The 13,699-nt window shown below is 39.2% G+C and overlaps 1 protein-coding gene across 1 annotated transcript; it reads right to left on the reverse strand.

Annotated features, from left to right (window-relative positions):
* Positions 1-725: 725 nt before the first annotated feature.
* LOC309390919 (DGAT1/2-independent enzyme synthesizing storage lipids-like) lies at positions 726-11,837 on the reverse strand (the record flags this gene model as incomplete). Its single annotated transcript, XM_081950812.1, has 6 exons — positions 726-827; positions 918-1,057; positions 2,854-2,914; positions 3,595-3,788; positions 9,473-9,640; positions 11,582-11,837. 6 exons carry the CDS (start codon positions 11,835-11,837, stop codon positions 726-728), a joined length of 921 nt encoding a protein of 306 aa, XP_081806938.1.
* Between the last annotated feature and the right edge of the window lie 1,862 nt (positions 11,838-13,699).

Genomic DNA, 13,699 nt, shown 5'->3' on the forward strand with positions numbered 1-13,699 from the left:
CCCTCTTCAGCTGGGCACAGCGCTGCTCACCAACCTAGTGGTATCCCGAAGGCACCAAGCAACACGATCACCTTTGTCTCTCCCCAGGTTTCCGTGGCTTGGCACCTTCGGGATACTGCTAGGTTGGTGAGCGGCGCGCTGCCTGGCCAGAGGTGAGGGGTTGTCCAGGGGACTTATATGCGGGGGCAGGAGCTTATATTTTTGCCCACCAGAAAAATGTGGCATGGCTGTATTATGAGGACATGTCATATTTTCATGGAAACACGGTATGTACTAATGTCAATGTAATCCATCTTCGAATGAATGTCTTATCTGCTTCAAGGGAAATACAAGATGTGATATGTTATTAATAACTATTATTATTAATATTTTAATATCTAATAATAGATTATTATATCTATTATATGTGTTAGGTCCAAAATCATGGGCAACAAGCCCACGTTTGCCGTAAATGTTGTGAGATTCCAAACCCAAATGAATTAGTCACCTAAGACATGGAGAATGAAATCCTTCAGCATTGTTGCCTGGAAGACTTCAAAACCAGCTGAACTATAAGTTCAAGAACCCATTTAGTTAAATGTGTATATAACACATATAACAACATCAAAAGGCTTCATTTTAACTGTTTACAAGTTTATAAGAGTAGCAATATTTCAATAAGGCATGAGGATATAGAATTACAATAAGGATAAGGCTGTCATTTTTCCTCTGTATTTTCATTGGAATTATTCATTTTTCTTGTTACGAAACCGTGCCAACAGCCCCTTTCTTATACATCCTGGTTGGTTTTGGTTTTTTTCTATTAAAGTCTGTAAGCCATTTCGTGTCTATTAGAAGAAGAAAACACAGTAACATGTAAATTTCTCTTGACTCCTGAATGCTTTTGCTTAATGACACTCACATATAGATCAGTTTACCTTTTTCACCAGCTCATCAACAGTTACGTTTGGATCATATGGTATGGGCTTTCCAATATGTGTACGCCATTTCACTGGAAACCCGCCGTACAAAATGATTATTGGCCATCGAAGATATTCGTATAAGATTTTAAGTAGTTCTATATGATGAGAAAATTGGGTTGCATGTTAAGTATATACGACAGTCTTCAAGGTTAGGTTTAGATAAACAGCATTCTGAAGTTAAACTATATGATTTTATGGTTTTATTGTCTTTTATGGTTTTTACTTTGTTAAAAATTTCTTCAATAAAAATATTTTAAAAGGTGATGTGAAATTACAAAGGTTCCTAAATTATCAATGCCTATTATATCCTTGATGACGACTATTAAATCATCATTCTGTATCATTCTATGTTCAGCATACAATATAACTGTGTATATGAAAGCATCTCTTTTTGTTTTTATTTTTTTCCCCATCTGGAATGTTGGAAACAAATACAGGGAGACTTAAGACTCTCTGTCTACTACTGATACATTAATTGTCAATACAGAAGAGAATAAAACCAAATTTATGATGGTGGGCCAAGTAGCAAAAGAGAGTTTCGCTACTTGGGCCAGATTCAGAGGCTATCCTTTTTCTAGGAGAGTTTTGAGAAAAAAATCCACCAGTGCGGTCCTTGCAAATAAGCAGTTAAGTGACTCCTTGAGAGTGCTACTGATTGCTCCCCTGTTTCCTTTCTCCTGATCATATGACCAGGGTGGAATTCTATGCTTCACAGTGCTACACTTAAAAAAATTTTTTTTTTTACATGAGAGAGCAAAAGCAGACACACTCATAAAAGCATCCACCTTGGAGGACTTATACACAGAGACATATTTAAGCTGGCAATACATATCCCCCAGCCCAGGGTTGGGCTTCTACCGGCATTACTTTCGGCACACAAAATTGTTTGCGCTCATTTCGCTCGCTTGCACACCAAATGTGTTCTCCGCGAGTGTGCACATTTACACCAAAAAAGGTCTGCGCCTGCGCAGAACTTTAGGAAAGAGGAAAAAATTACATTTCTGCAATGGAGTTTGTTCGCGCATGCACAGAACCAAAAATCAAGATGGCGCCACTGACAATAGAACTGATTCAGGTGTGTGGGCGGCCGAGTTACTATCTATTCGGCACAACCGGTCTGAACCAGTAGAAGCCCACCTCTGACCCAGCCTAAATTACATCTTCACACAAACACACAGAAACAGAAGCAAAATATGCACTTAACAAGACCATAGCTACTAGCACATCTTGTTAGTTTACTACACAGATAACGTCAGTAGCTATGTTTCTAAAGAATTAGAAAAATTTCCAAGGATGTTCTTCAGGCTTCCCCTGCCTTGCTTAGTGAGCATATTTCAAATAATAAGCTATTTAAAATTTGGGTTCTTAGACTGCAGACAATACAAATAGCAACATAATCTGGAAATATGCAGTTTTCCAGTAAAACAAGTTCAAGCAGAAAAAAAAAAGTTGGTCGTGGAATAATATCAGAAATATTATGTATATGTTGCATTGTACCAGTAAGCTTGGACCTCCGAGGATGGGTGAACTTGTGAGATGGTTCTACTATTACTAACATCCCTTTGTTTGTCATTTACTTGTTTTATGTTTTATAGCTTTTAATTTTTATATTATAATTGCATGAATCAGTTGCTTGTGAGATGAAGGGCTAAATTTAAAAAAAATAACTGGATACTAATCCAGTTTTAATTTTTGTTACTGTTAATAAGGAAAGGGTATTGATAATGATTTTAGATATTTATTGTTCCAATCTTGGGGTACACCACCCAGACTTACTTGCATTTGAGATGGGTGGCTAAAATAAATATTTGAGTGTTTAGGAACATTGACATAGTTTTTTTTTTTTTTTAAGAAAAACAGATTATAAATTTAGAAAATATGTTTAACTTACTTATTCTTCCAAACGTCCTATACCCCTCACGACCATTCTCTGTAAACATTGGAATTATGGGCTAGGGAAAAAGAAGCAAAGTAGCAAATAACTTCATTTACTTAAACTATTTCATTTTAATCACTGGTAATTTTAAAAAACATGTCATTTGATTCTAAATATATAGCCTCTCCTTAAATACTGTAGCAGCTTCCTCATGTTCTTTATTTACCAAGTTAATAAATGTATATCCCATCTTCCTGCCAGGAACCTAAAGTGACATTCATATTGAATCCCCTCCTTTTGATCCTCTCTTTGTTTTTTGGGCCACTTATACTCTCTTAGCCCAACCCACCTCACAGGATTGTGGTTGAAGGGAGGAGGTATGTTGGATATGTTGCCTTGAGTTATTTGTAAAAATAATAAGGGTGGGATACAAATTAAATAATAAGGCAACTGTCATGGAATTAATAAAAATACAATCTGATGGATGTTGTGGAATATACAGTGTGATTTCGCCATGTACAAGCATGGTGGTACAGTGGTTAGAATGGAGTACTGCAGGCTAACTCTGCCCACAGCCAAGACTTAGATTCTGATTGACTCAGTCTTCTATTCTTCCACGATTGATAAAATGAGGATCCAGATTGTTGGGGCAAATATGCTGAATCTGTAAACCACTTATAGAGTTATGTAAAGCACTATGAAACAGTATATAAGTCTACATGTAATTCCTATTGCTAGGTATTTGATAGGACTTACCACTCTTGCTTCTAAAGCAACTTTGGCAAAACCTTTGCGTTTACCCCATAAAATGCTATAGGTTTCATCACTAAAGATTGCTTCTCGTGTTCCTCCTGGTGAAATAGCCACCCAATATCCATTCTTCAGGGCATGAAGGCATTCTTCCTTTGAACCAGTTATCATTTTCAAATTATTGCCAAGCATTTTTAAGCCTGAAGGAAAAAAATAAAATGAATAAAAAAAATAAAATTAAAAATCTTTTTGAGAGCAGAATGCTGAACAATGTAATAAGAAAGTATATTTTTTGAAAGACTAAATTGCTTTAATTTCTGAAATAAAGCAATCAGCAATAGCAATTTATTTTCTTAACTTTGTCAGTGATGGTCAACATGTTTTAGCTGGGAAGTAAGTGAGAAACCATCTAGCCGGCATACAAGAAATAAGATCTAAGAATTGTTTTATTTCAAATTGAATTGTTTTCATTTTGAACAGTAAGTCTTTTATTTTCTTATTCATTAATAAATAGCAACATGCTATTTATTTGGGGAAAAAAATAAAAACTTTTTTTAAAAAATAAATAGCAACAAGCATTATATTTTAGTTTCTGATAACATGAGCTATTTTGCTGAATTGCATTTTAAAGTAACTCTGTAACATACATATTTAGAAGACATAATGACTAAAAGGAAGAACTCTTCAGTTGTAATCTGTTGTGAAATTTCCTCTACCCTAAAGTTTTCAAACCATTATGTTATAGAAAGGTATAACCACGTATACATATAGTAATATATAATGTGTTATAATATAATTATATGTGTGTATGGAATGGGTGTGTATAAAGATCTTTTCTAGGTGCTGACAGAGGCAGCTAAAAAAAGACTTCTCTCTTAGTACTGGCCTATGAATGCTGAAAGTCCTCCAGAAGACATGGCTTCACGAAGGTGGCTGAAGCAGCATATCTTGGGGGCAATTCCCTAGCTTTCAGGGAGAAGGTTGAGAGGAACCTTAACCCCAACCTTTAGCATTTGCCTCAGATTAATTTCACACCACCTAAATTGCTTTATTAAGGCAAATTTGATATCTCCTTTCTTTCAAGATAACAAATCAAATCATTTTCATAGTTTCAGTTGTTTGCTCAGTGTGAAAATATATTACTTTGCAGAGATCTATAATATGTATTGTGCTCTCTTTGGGTGATGTGTTGTGATTCCTGAATTGAAACTCCCCTGTATTAGAGCCTTGGTGGTGCAGTGGTTATACTGCAGTATTGCAGGCACTGCCTGTCGGCTGCCTGCGATTTAGCATTTCAAATCCCACCAGGCTCAAGGTTGACTCAATCTTCCATCCTTCCGAGGTGGGTAAAATGAGGACCCAGATTGTTGGGGACAATATTCTGACTTTGTAAACCACTTAGAGAGGGCTGTAAAGCACTGTAAAGTGGTATATAAGTCTAAGTGTTATTGCTATTGCTATTAATTTTATTTTCATATTGCTTTTCCTCCTGAACTTGTTTAGAGCAATGTACAAGAAGAATAGAAAACAATTTTAAAGTCCCCATGGTAAAAGTAAGAAATGCAAATTCAAATAATAACAACAACAACACCTTAAATTTTGAATTTACATTACACATTTATTCATTAAACATGAAACTCAGTCAGCTGAACATTTAAAAGTGTATCACAAATATTATTGACTGGCACTGATAGTTGAAACGGGTTGCTGCCAGCATCCTAGGTATCGACCAAGTATCTTCTTAAAATATACGATGTTCCGAGTAGCGCAGTTTTTTGCAGATCCGCTGGAAGCATTGCAGGAAACTGCATTTTCTTTATATACTGTAGTTTGTAAAATTATTGGACATGGTGCCAAGTGCCCCAATGACAATGGTATCACTGTCACATATTTCATCCATAATCATGTAGTTTCAATGGCCATGTCGCAATATTTTGTTATTTTTTTCTAGTTCTTGTTTCTTTGACTCTGGCATCTCCTGGTACAGTGATATCAATAATTTGTATGCTTCAGTTTTTGATGACTGTGAAGAAAAAGAACTAGGAAAAAATAACAAAATATTGTGACTTGGCCATCAAAATTACTTGACTGATCGATACTGAGGATGCTGGCAGTAACCCGTATCAACCATTAGTGTCAGTCAATAATATTTGTGATACATTTTTAAATGTTCAGTTGACTGAGTTTCATGTTCAATGAATAAAAGTATAATATTAATAATAATCTTTAAAGGACATCCAAAACAGCTATTATCCCATTCCTGCCTGAATAAACAAGCATTTCTTCAGTTTCTATAAAACAGACTAACTTTAAACATCTTCAAAGAGAATACCATCAATGGGGCTCTACCAGCAAGAAAATATGTCTGTGAGACAATCTACAAATAGTCGTTCAAGTTTCCATGTATACCAAATCTAAGGTGACCAGACGTCCCGCTTTTGGTGGGACAGTCCCAATTTTTAATAATTTGTCCCGCATTCCGCAGCATTTTTAAAAAGTCCCGATTTTTGGTAAGGTGCGCGGCTGCGCACATGGCAAGAAAACACCGCATAGCAGTTTGCAAATGCCGCGCAGTGATTTCTACTGTCACTGGCTCTGGAAGCAGGTGAGGTCCTTTGCAGGTGGCTAGAAGTGGCTGCTCGCAAAGGACCTCCCCGGACTTGTTTTGATGAGCGCGAGGCGACTGATGGTAGTTTGTGCCGGCCGCTCAAACTATTGTCAGTCGCCCCATGTTCAGCAAAGCAAGCCTGGGGAGGTCCTTTTTGGGCAGCCAGTCCTAGCCGCTTGTGCCTGGCGCTGCGGCTGAAGTGAATCCCCAAAGCCCCTGCCGCCACTAGAATAACTGCTGCTGCTGTCTCCTCCTCCTCCTCCTCCTCCTCCTCCTCCTCCTCCTCCAACAGCACCACCACATTTGCTGCCCGATGCTGCGGCTGAGGTGAAGCCGCCAAAGCTCTCGCTGGCACCCCTGCCTGTGGCAGCAGCGCCTCCCCCTCCGCTCAGAACACCTGAGCTGGGCCCCATGTTATCCTTGCCCCCTCCTCCTCTGCCGTGCTTTTGAGGAGCCATGAGACCGTGAGAGCCAGTAGGAAGGCGGAAGAGGGGGCGGGAGCAGGAAAAAAATGCCTCATGGCTTCTCAAAAGCACGTCGGAGGAGGAGGAGGCGTCAGGGGTAACGTGGGGCCTAGTTCAGGTGCTCTGAGCAGAAGGGGTGGCGCCACCGCTGCTGCCATGGGCGGAGGCGTCAGCGGAAGCTTTGGCAGCTTCACCTCAGCCCCAGCTCTGGGCAGCAAATGTGGTGGTGCTGTTAGAGGAGGAGGAGGCGGCAGCAGTTATTCTGGTGATGGCAGGGCTCGTCAGCATCTTCAGCGGCAGCCCTGCCCCCGGTGAAAAAAACCAAAGATGGAGCAGATCCACGCAGATGATGTTGCCCCAACATGACTGGAGGAGGAATTCTGGGAGTTGAAGTCCACAAGTCTTTTTTTTTTTTAAACAAAGTTTTATTGGTTTTTTTAAAATTTACAAGGAAAAGGGTAATGGAAAGGTGTACAAATTTTGGCAGTTGCAAAGTGTGGGAGACGCCCCCTCCCTCCAAACTCATAGTATACTTCTGAGTATAAATCCTTAATACATAGTCATATATAATCAGCATTTTAGTTCTATTAGTACTTTCAATCAATTTAGTACATAGTAATATATGATCCACATGTTAATTCCATTACTACTTTCGGTCAATTTATATCAATGAGATTTTCTTATTCATTTTTGTGATCTGAGCTTTCTTGGTATTGCCCCTTCTCCCCCCGCTGGCAGAGCTCCGGCCCCTCCCGTGTCCTGCATATCCGTTGTAGAATCTTCTGTTTTTTCTAGGTGTATTTTGTTTTTTTCCATAAAGGCCTGTGCCTCTATGGGTGTGTTGATTCTAATTCTTGTCTCCTCCCAGAATATCAACATACCTTCAGGCATCAACCATCTAAACCACACCCGCTTCGGGTATAATTTATTCGCTAATTGCGAATAGTTTTTCCTTTTTTCCCTAATTTTCTTGGGGATCTGCTTCAAGATAGTTATTTCCCTATCACGGTATGTCAGGGCTTGCCCCCTTTGTACACCCAGTATTTCGTCTCTTGTGCTTTTTCTAAGAAATTTAATATGTACCTCCCTGGGTACATTGTGTGTTCTGGCATAGGCTGAATTCACTCTATAAACCAGATATGTTCTGGTTCTGGCGGCTGATGGCTACGGGCAACTCGTTTGCTCGCTCCGGCTCCCCGGTGGGCTTCCCCACTCCTTGGGGGGCACAGGACGCCCCGAAGAGGCGTCCTGCTGGAGGAGCGGCATCACGGGGGATCCCTGCATCGGCGGCTGCTGGTGGGGGCCTCCCCGCCTCGCTCTAGGCACCGGGGAGCAGTATCGGAGGGCGCGTAAAGCGTCTTCACAACAGGCTGATCGGAGAATGAAAAAGCAGAAGGAAGCAGCGGCAGTGTGGTGAGGCGCTACCCCCGTTCACTCCCTTTCTTGATTTGAAGAACTTTTCAGCACTTTAAAACTTTTACTTTCGGCTAACTTTGGAGGCGCGGCTGGAGGGAGGGGGATTTCCCCCCCACCTCGGACAAGCGGCTTGGAACAATTCTGCTCTCAGCCCCAGGGGAAGGAGGAGGGGGGAGAGCCAACCAATGATGCCACACCCTTGCTTAAAGTGACTTTCATTGAACCTAGCTCCATAATTTACTGATGATCTGAGGACTTTGGGAACTTTGAAAACTTTGTTATGCCTCTGAGCCCGAAGCTGGCAGGGCAAGATGGCACACTTCCGTTGTCTTCATGAACTGTGAAATCTGACTCCACCTTTAAAAATTCAGGCTTCCGGTCTTTGTCCCCGTGCTACCCAGAAGAATCTCTTGTGGATTGTTACTCTTTGAACTCTCTGGGGTGGAAAATTTTACTCTATTGCCAGGCTGACTAGAGTAATTCTCTCCTGCTTGGACCTTCTGCCTCCTGGACTCATCTGGCTGCTCTGCTGCTCCAGCTGTCCATTCTCTACACTGACTGAACTCTTTATTCTATAAACTATGTCTCCTAAAAGACCACCCCCTGGAAAGCCTGGCTTTGCTACCTCTGCCCCGACATCAGCAACATCCAGTCCTGCTACACAATCAAAGATTACAGACCTGATGCAACCTAAAAGTACAGAGATGGATTTGCAACAAATGCTTCAGCAACTCTTACAGGGACAAGAGGAAATTAAGAAACAATTAGCGGAAATGAAATAAGAAATTAAAGAGAACCAAGCCCAAATTTATAAGAACTCACAGAGACTGGACCTTGTGGAGGGTGGGGTGGCGGAGATGAGGGGGGGGGTAGAGGCGGTGCAGAAGGGAAACAAAGAACTTGATACCCAACAAATGAAAACAGAATTTGAGAGAATGTCCTTTTATCTTAGATTTCAAAATGTGATGGAAGCAGATGATGAAAACATAAGGGACATCATGATAAACATCTTGGCTGAATACATACACAAAGAAAAACAACAGATGGAATGGGAGATAGATCTGGTTTATAGAGTGAAGTCCACAAGTCTTAAAGCTGTCAGGTTTGAAGACCCCTGGGTTTTTTTTCCCCTAAAGGATTAGGGGTGCAAAGATATAGACCAAACTTTTAATCAAGAACACCCCCCCCCCGGTCAATGGTGTCCTGCTTTACCAATGTTAAAATCTGGTCACCTTAACCAAATCCCAAAAAAACTTTAAGCCTGAACTACCTCAAATAAGTTTTAGAACAAAATAAATCAGAAGGACAATATATTGTCAGCTCCTTTAGACAGACCATATATCTATAAATGCAATGATACAAATAAGATTTGTATCTTATTGCTTAAGTTGCTTACCTGGAACCTTAAAGACAAAATGATCGACCACTGTATAGCAACACAATTTGTTCTTCAGGAAAAAGATCCTTGCTAGAAAGAAAATATAATCTATAGGAAGTGTAGCATGATAATAAATAATAAGGCCTGGTCCATCCGGTAGATTTTCTACTCCATGTAATTCATAACCTGTTTTTAATACAAAACACAACAGAATATTGTCATTCATATAATCAAATGCATCATAAGACTTTACTATACCAAGAGGTTCCAAAGTATCTATAAATGATGATTATGCTTGTTGTATTATTAGATCACAGTAGTCTCTACGTCTATTAAAATAGCACAATATTATATTGTCTGATAGAATTATTAAACTGTATATCATGACTTTTATGGAGAACAGGGAACTGGAGAATTTAATGACCTAAACTATTTCCCCTTGCCAAATAAGTAACTCTAAGTATCTACTGTTTTTATTTTTTATTTTATTAAAAACACATAAATAAATTATTAGACTTTTGCTGATTAATAAGGACAATTCAAAATTTTGACATATATTAATAGAAAAAGCTTCATGTTTGTTTGCATGGCACGGTTGCTGGCATGCCATGGCCCAGTGCCGGTCCATGGACTGGGGGTTGGGGACAGGGGTGGATTCCGGTTGCTGCTACTGCTGGTTCACTCAGGGATACGCTGTGTGCGCATGCATGTGTGTGCGCGCGTGCACCTGATGCATGCTATGCATGCATGCACAGCACTAAAAAAGCTTCTGCACATGCGCAGAAGCATAAAACAAGATGGTGGCACCATCGGGGGCATGGCAGGCCAAGTTACTACCTACTTGGCCGAACTGGTCCCAAATGGCGGGAATGCACCTCTGGTTGGGGACCCCTGCTCTAATGCAAGAATCATTAATTCTGCAGTTTCAGTTTGATCAGTGACAGAAGACCAAGCTGCTCATATGAGTATTTCTTTTATAAAAATGCATGACCATGTTGTATTATATATTGTATAGATCAGCGATGGCGAACCTTTTTTGGCTCGTGTGCCACAAATGGGGGGAGCACAGGGGGGTCGTGTGCGGGCGTGCCGCACCCATAATGCAATGTGCGATTTCCCCAGTGTGCAAGCGCGCACAACAGGCACTGCCCCCATTTTTACATGCTTTTTTCGCCCTCCGCAGGCTCCTATAAAACCTCTGGAGCCTGGGGAGGGCAAAAAGAGCCTCCCCTGCTGCCCCGGAGGCCCTCCGAAGGCTTCAGGGATCATCTGGAGGCTTCCCTGAAGCCTTCGGAACGCTTAAAACGACCCTCCAAGCAAACTGGAAGTGACCTCTGGTTTGCTCGGAGGGTCATTTTAAGCGTTCCAAAGGCTTCAGGGAAGCCTCCGGACCGTCCCTGAAGCCTTCAGAGCGCTCAAAACGACCCTCCGGGCAAACTGGACGTCACTTCCGGTTTGCTCGGAGGGTCGTTTTAAGCATTCCGAAGGCTTCAGGGAAGCCTCTGGACGGTCCCTGAAGCCTCCGGAGGGCCTCCGGGGGGGGGCTCTTTTCACCCTCCGCAGGCTCCTACAAAGCCTCTGGAGCCTGGGCAGGGCGAAAAATGGCTTTTAAAAACGGTGAACGTGCTGGCCAGTTGACAGGGCAGTGCCTCGCGTGCCCTGACAAATGGCTCCGTGTGCCACCTGTGGCACGCCTGCCATAGGTTCGCCATCACTGGTATAGATAATAGAAATATGTACATTTTTTCTCTAAATAAACAACCGGGTACCTCGTTATTACCATTCAATTAAATCAGAGTATCCAGACTAAGATCTCCTGAATAACATGCAATTAATACCAGAATATGTTGTCCTATATATTTTTAATAATGATTATAGCTTTGCTGAAGCTGTAGCTCAGGACAGTAGAAACAAGTTAATGCAGTAGATCATCTAATTAGTAAGTCATTTAAATGTAGTGAACATGTAGACATATTGCAGAACTTAAATCAGAATTCTCTGAACTCAAATCCCAGTATTCATATTTCAGTGAATTTAAGAAATTCACTTGCTGATGGCAAGTACAAACATCAGAAATAGGACCCTTTTCCCAGAACAAACAAACTCAGAAGAATAAACATTTCTTACCATGCCATATTCTTCCAAAGTAGTCCCAGAGATATCCCAAAATAAAATAGTAGCTTCTTTGGGCATCTTCTTTAGCTTTACCAGACATCTCATAGACCATTACAATGAAAACAGATAGGTAGATATAGAAAATAATCCAAAGTGGAACTGCAAATAATGCCAGTACGGGCCATAAGACTGTGGGAATAAAATATTTCTCCAAGCACAAGTGAAACCATTCTTCATATATGTATGGCAGACTTATTGTGGAGTTCATAAGTACCGGTGTGAAATGTGATGTTTATTCTCTGATGAGGAAGGGGAAAAAATATCAAATAATGATATAAGAATAACAATACTCAACATAGATATTGAGCTGCCACAAATCTTGCAATATGAAGTTTAGGAATATTAGGGCATGCATTGCCTTCCCTCCTGGAAAATGAAAGCAATTATCTGTGACAATGGTTGAAATCTTGCTAATGCAATTTCTCAAGATCTCAGTGCTTCTTTATATAATTTCAAATTTTCATTATTTTGCAAGCTTTCAATTAAATTGGACAGTACGTAGGGCTCACAAAATAATAATAGTGGTCTAAGCTGAGCTACTCCAACATCTCTCACAACTATGGGCCAGATACTTACTACTATATATTTTGATTCCTGTCCTAAATGGCTAATTAAATTACTCTAGAGAATAAATTGGCTTGCATTTTACTGGATTGTATCTGAAAGTTAGGAGTAGATTTTGGGAGGATTTGACTATAATTTTAGATACGTACTTTGCTAATATATATGCATATTAAGACAATTTTTAAAAATCTAATGTTGGTTATGAAATATATTAGGACAGTCAGACATGGACTTCAAAGTATAAATTGAGTTGCTTTCATTTTATTTCTTTAACAGTAAGCACTGAAAAGTCATTAATTCATACTCATATATCATGTTTCAATTTTCTTGTTAATTACTTATGCTACATTACATTGTACAATTGAAGAGCATTAAGCAACATTAACCTGATCTTAGATAACTGAGGAGAAAAATACTCAGGATAACATGCACAAAATCTTAAATCCATAAGTGTTAGCAATCAGGTATTTGATTAGTTTGTATTTATAAATCTGTAACCAAGAGCGAAAGCTAAATATTGATGTTTCTTTAATTAGCAATTAATTTCTGCTATCATATTTGTTCATAATTGGTTAAATAATGTTAAGATCAGTATACATTAAACTATGTAGCTGAACTTTGAATTATATGCTACAAACAAAAGGTATCAATTTTTTTCATAGCAACTCAAAATATAAACTTAAAGTATATGGGAAAATAGTACTGTGTATAAAAGCTTTCTTCACTCATTAAAGACCTTTATTGAAGTCACAATGGAGAGAGAGGCAAATTCCTAATTGGAATGCTGTTGTCAGACTTTAAAAAAGTTGAATTAAACATTTGAAACTAGAAATGCAAAATTGTCCAATGAAATAAGTCACGTGTTGATTGTGAAAACATTTCACCATTTTTCACCATAGATTTTAACTACATCAGTAATTCTGAAAACATACTTGCAAATTATTTACTAAAAAAAAAACAACTTTCCCAGGTTCACCTTAATGTTTACAATCCTTTCCACCAAATTGTACAATTTTATCCACTTTTGTAAAATGCAAGAGGGACAATACAAATTAATATATCTTTCATTAAGGATGTAATATTTTTGTTATATTTACTAGCTATACACTTACTTACTTACTTACTTACTTACTTACTTACTTACTTACTGGACTAGCAGTGATAATGTTACGTAGTTTGGGTAATGAAACATCTGCAAGAATATTAGAATTTTAGCAATCTCATTACTTTGTTCCTTTTAAGATTACTTATTTATTGCTTATAATCTTGTTATCTTAAACACTATTATGGTTCAAAACTTCAACATAACAATTTAAAAATATTACCAAAATCTGGGTAGGTGATTATTGTCGTCTTCTTTTTCAAAGCCTTTTAAGTGGATTAACTTGTAAGAGTTGTCCGAGCTTGAAATCTTTTATTTGTTAATGGGTTTACACTTTTGTTTCTCCTTTTGTTCATCTGTCATATGTTGAGATATTTCTGCTGACTGTATCTTTTGAGTTTAAA

This window comes from Natrix helvetica, assembly GCF_964273705.1.
Source record: "Natrix helvetica genome assembly, chromosome: 4".
Lineage (NCBI taxonomy): Eukaryota > Metazoa > Chordata > Lepidosauria > Squamata > Natricidae > Natrix > Natrix helvetica.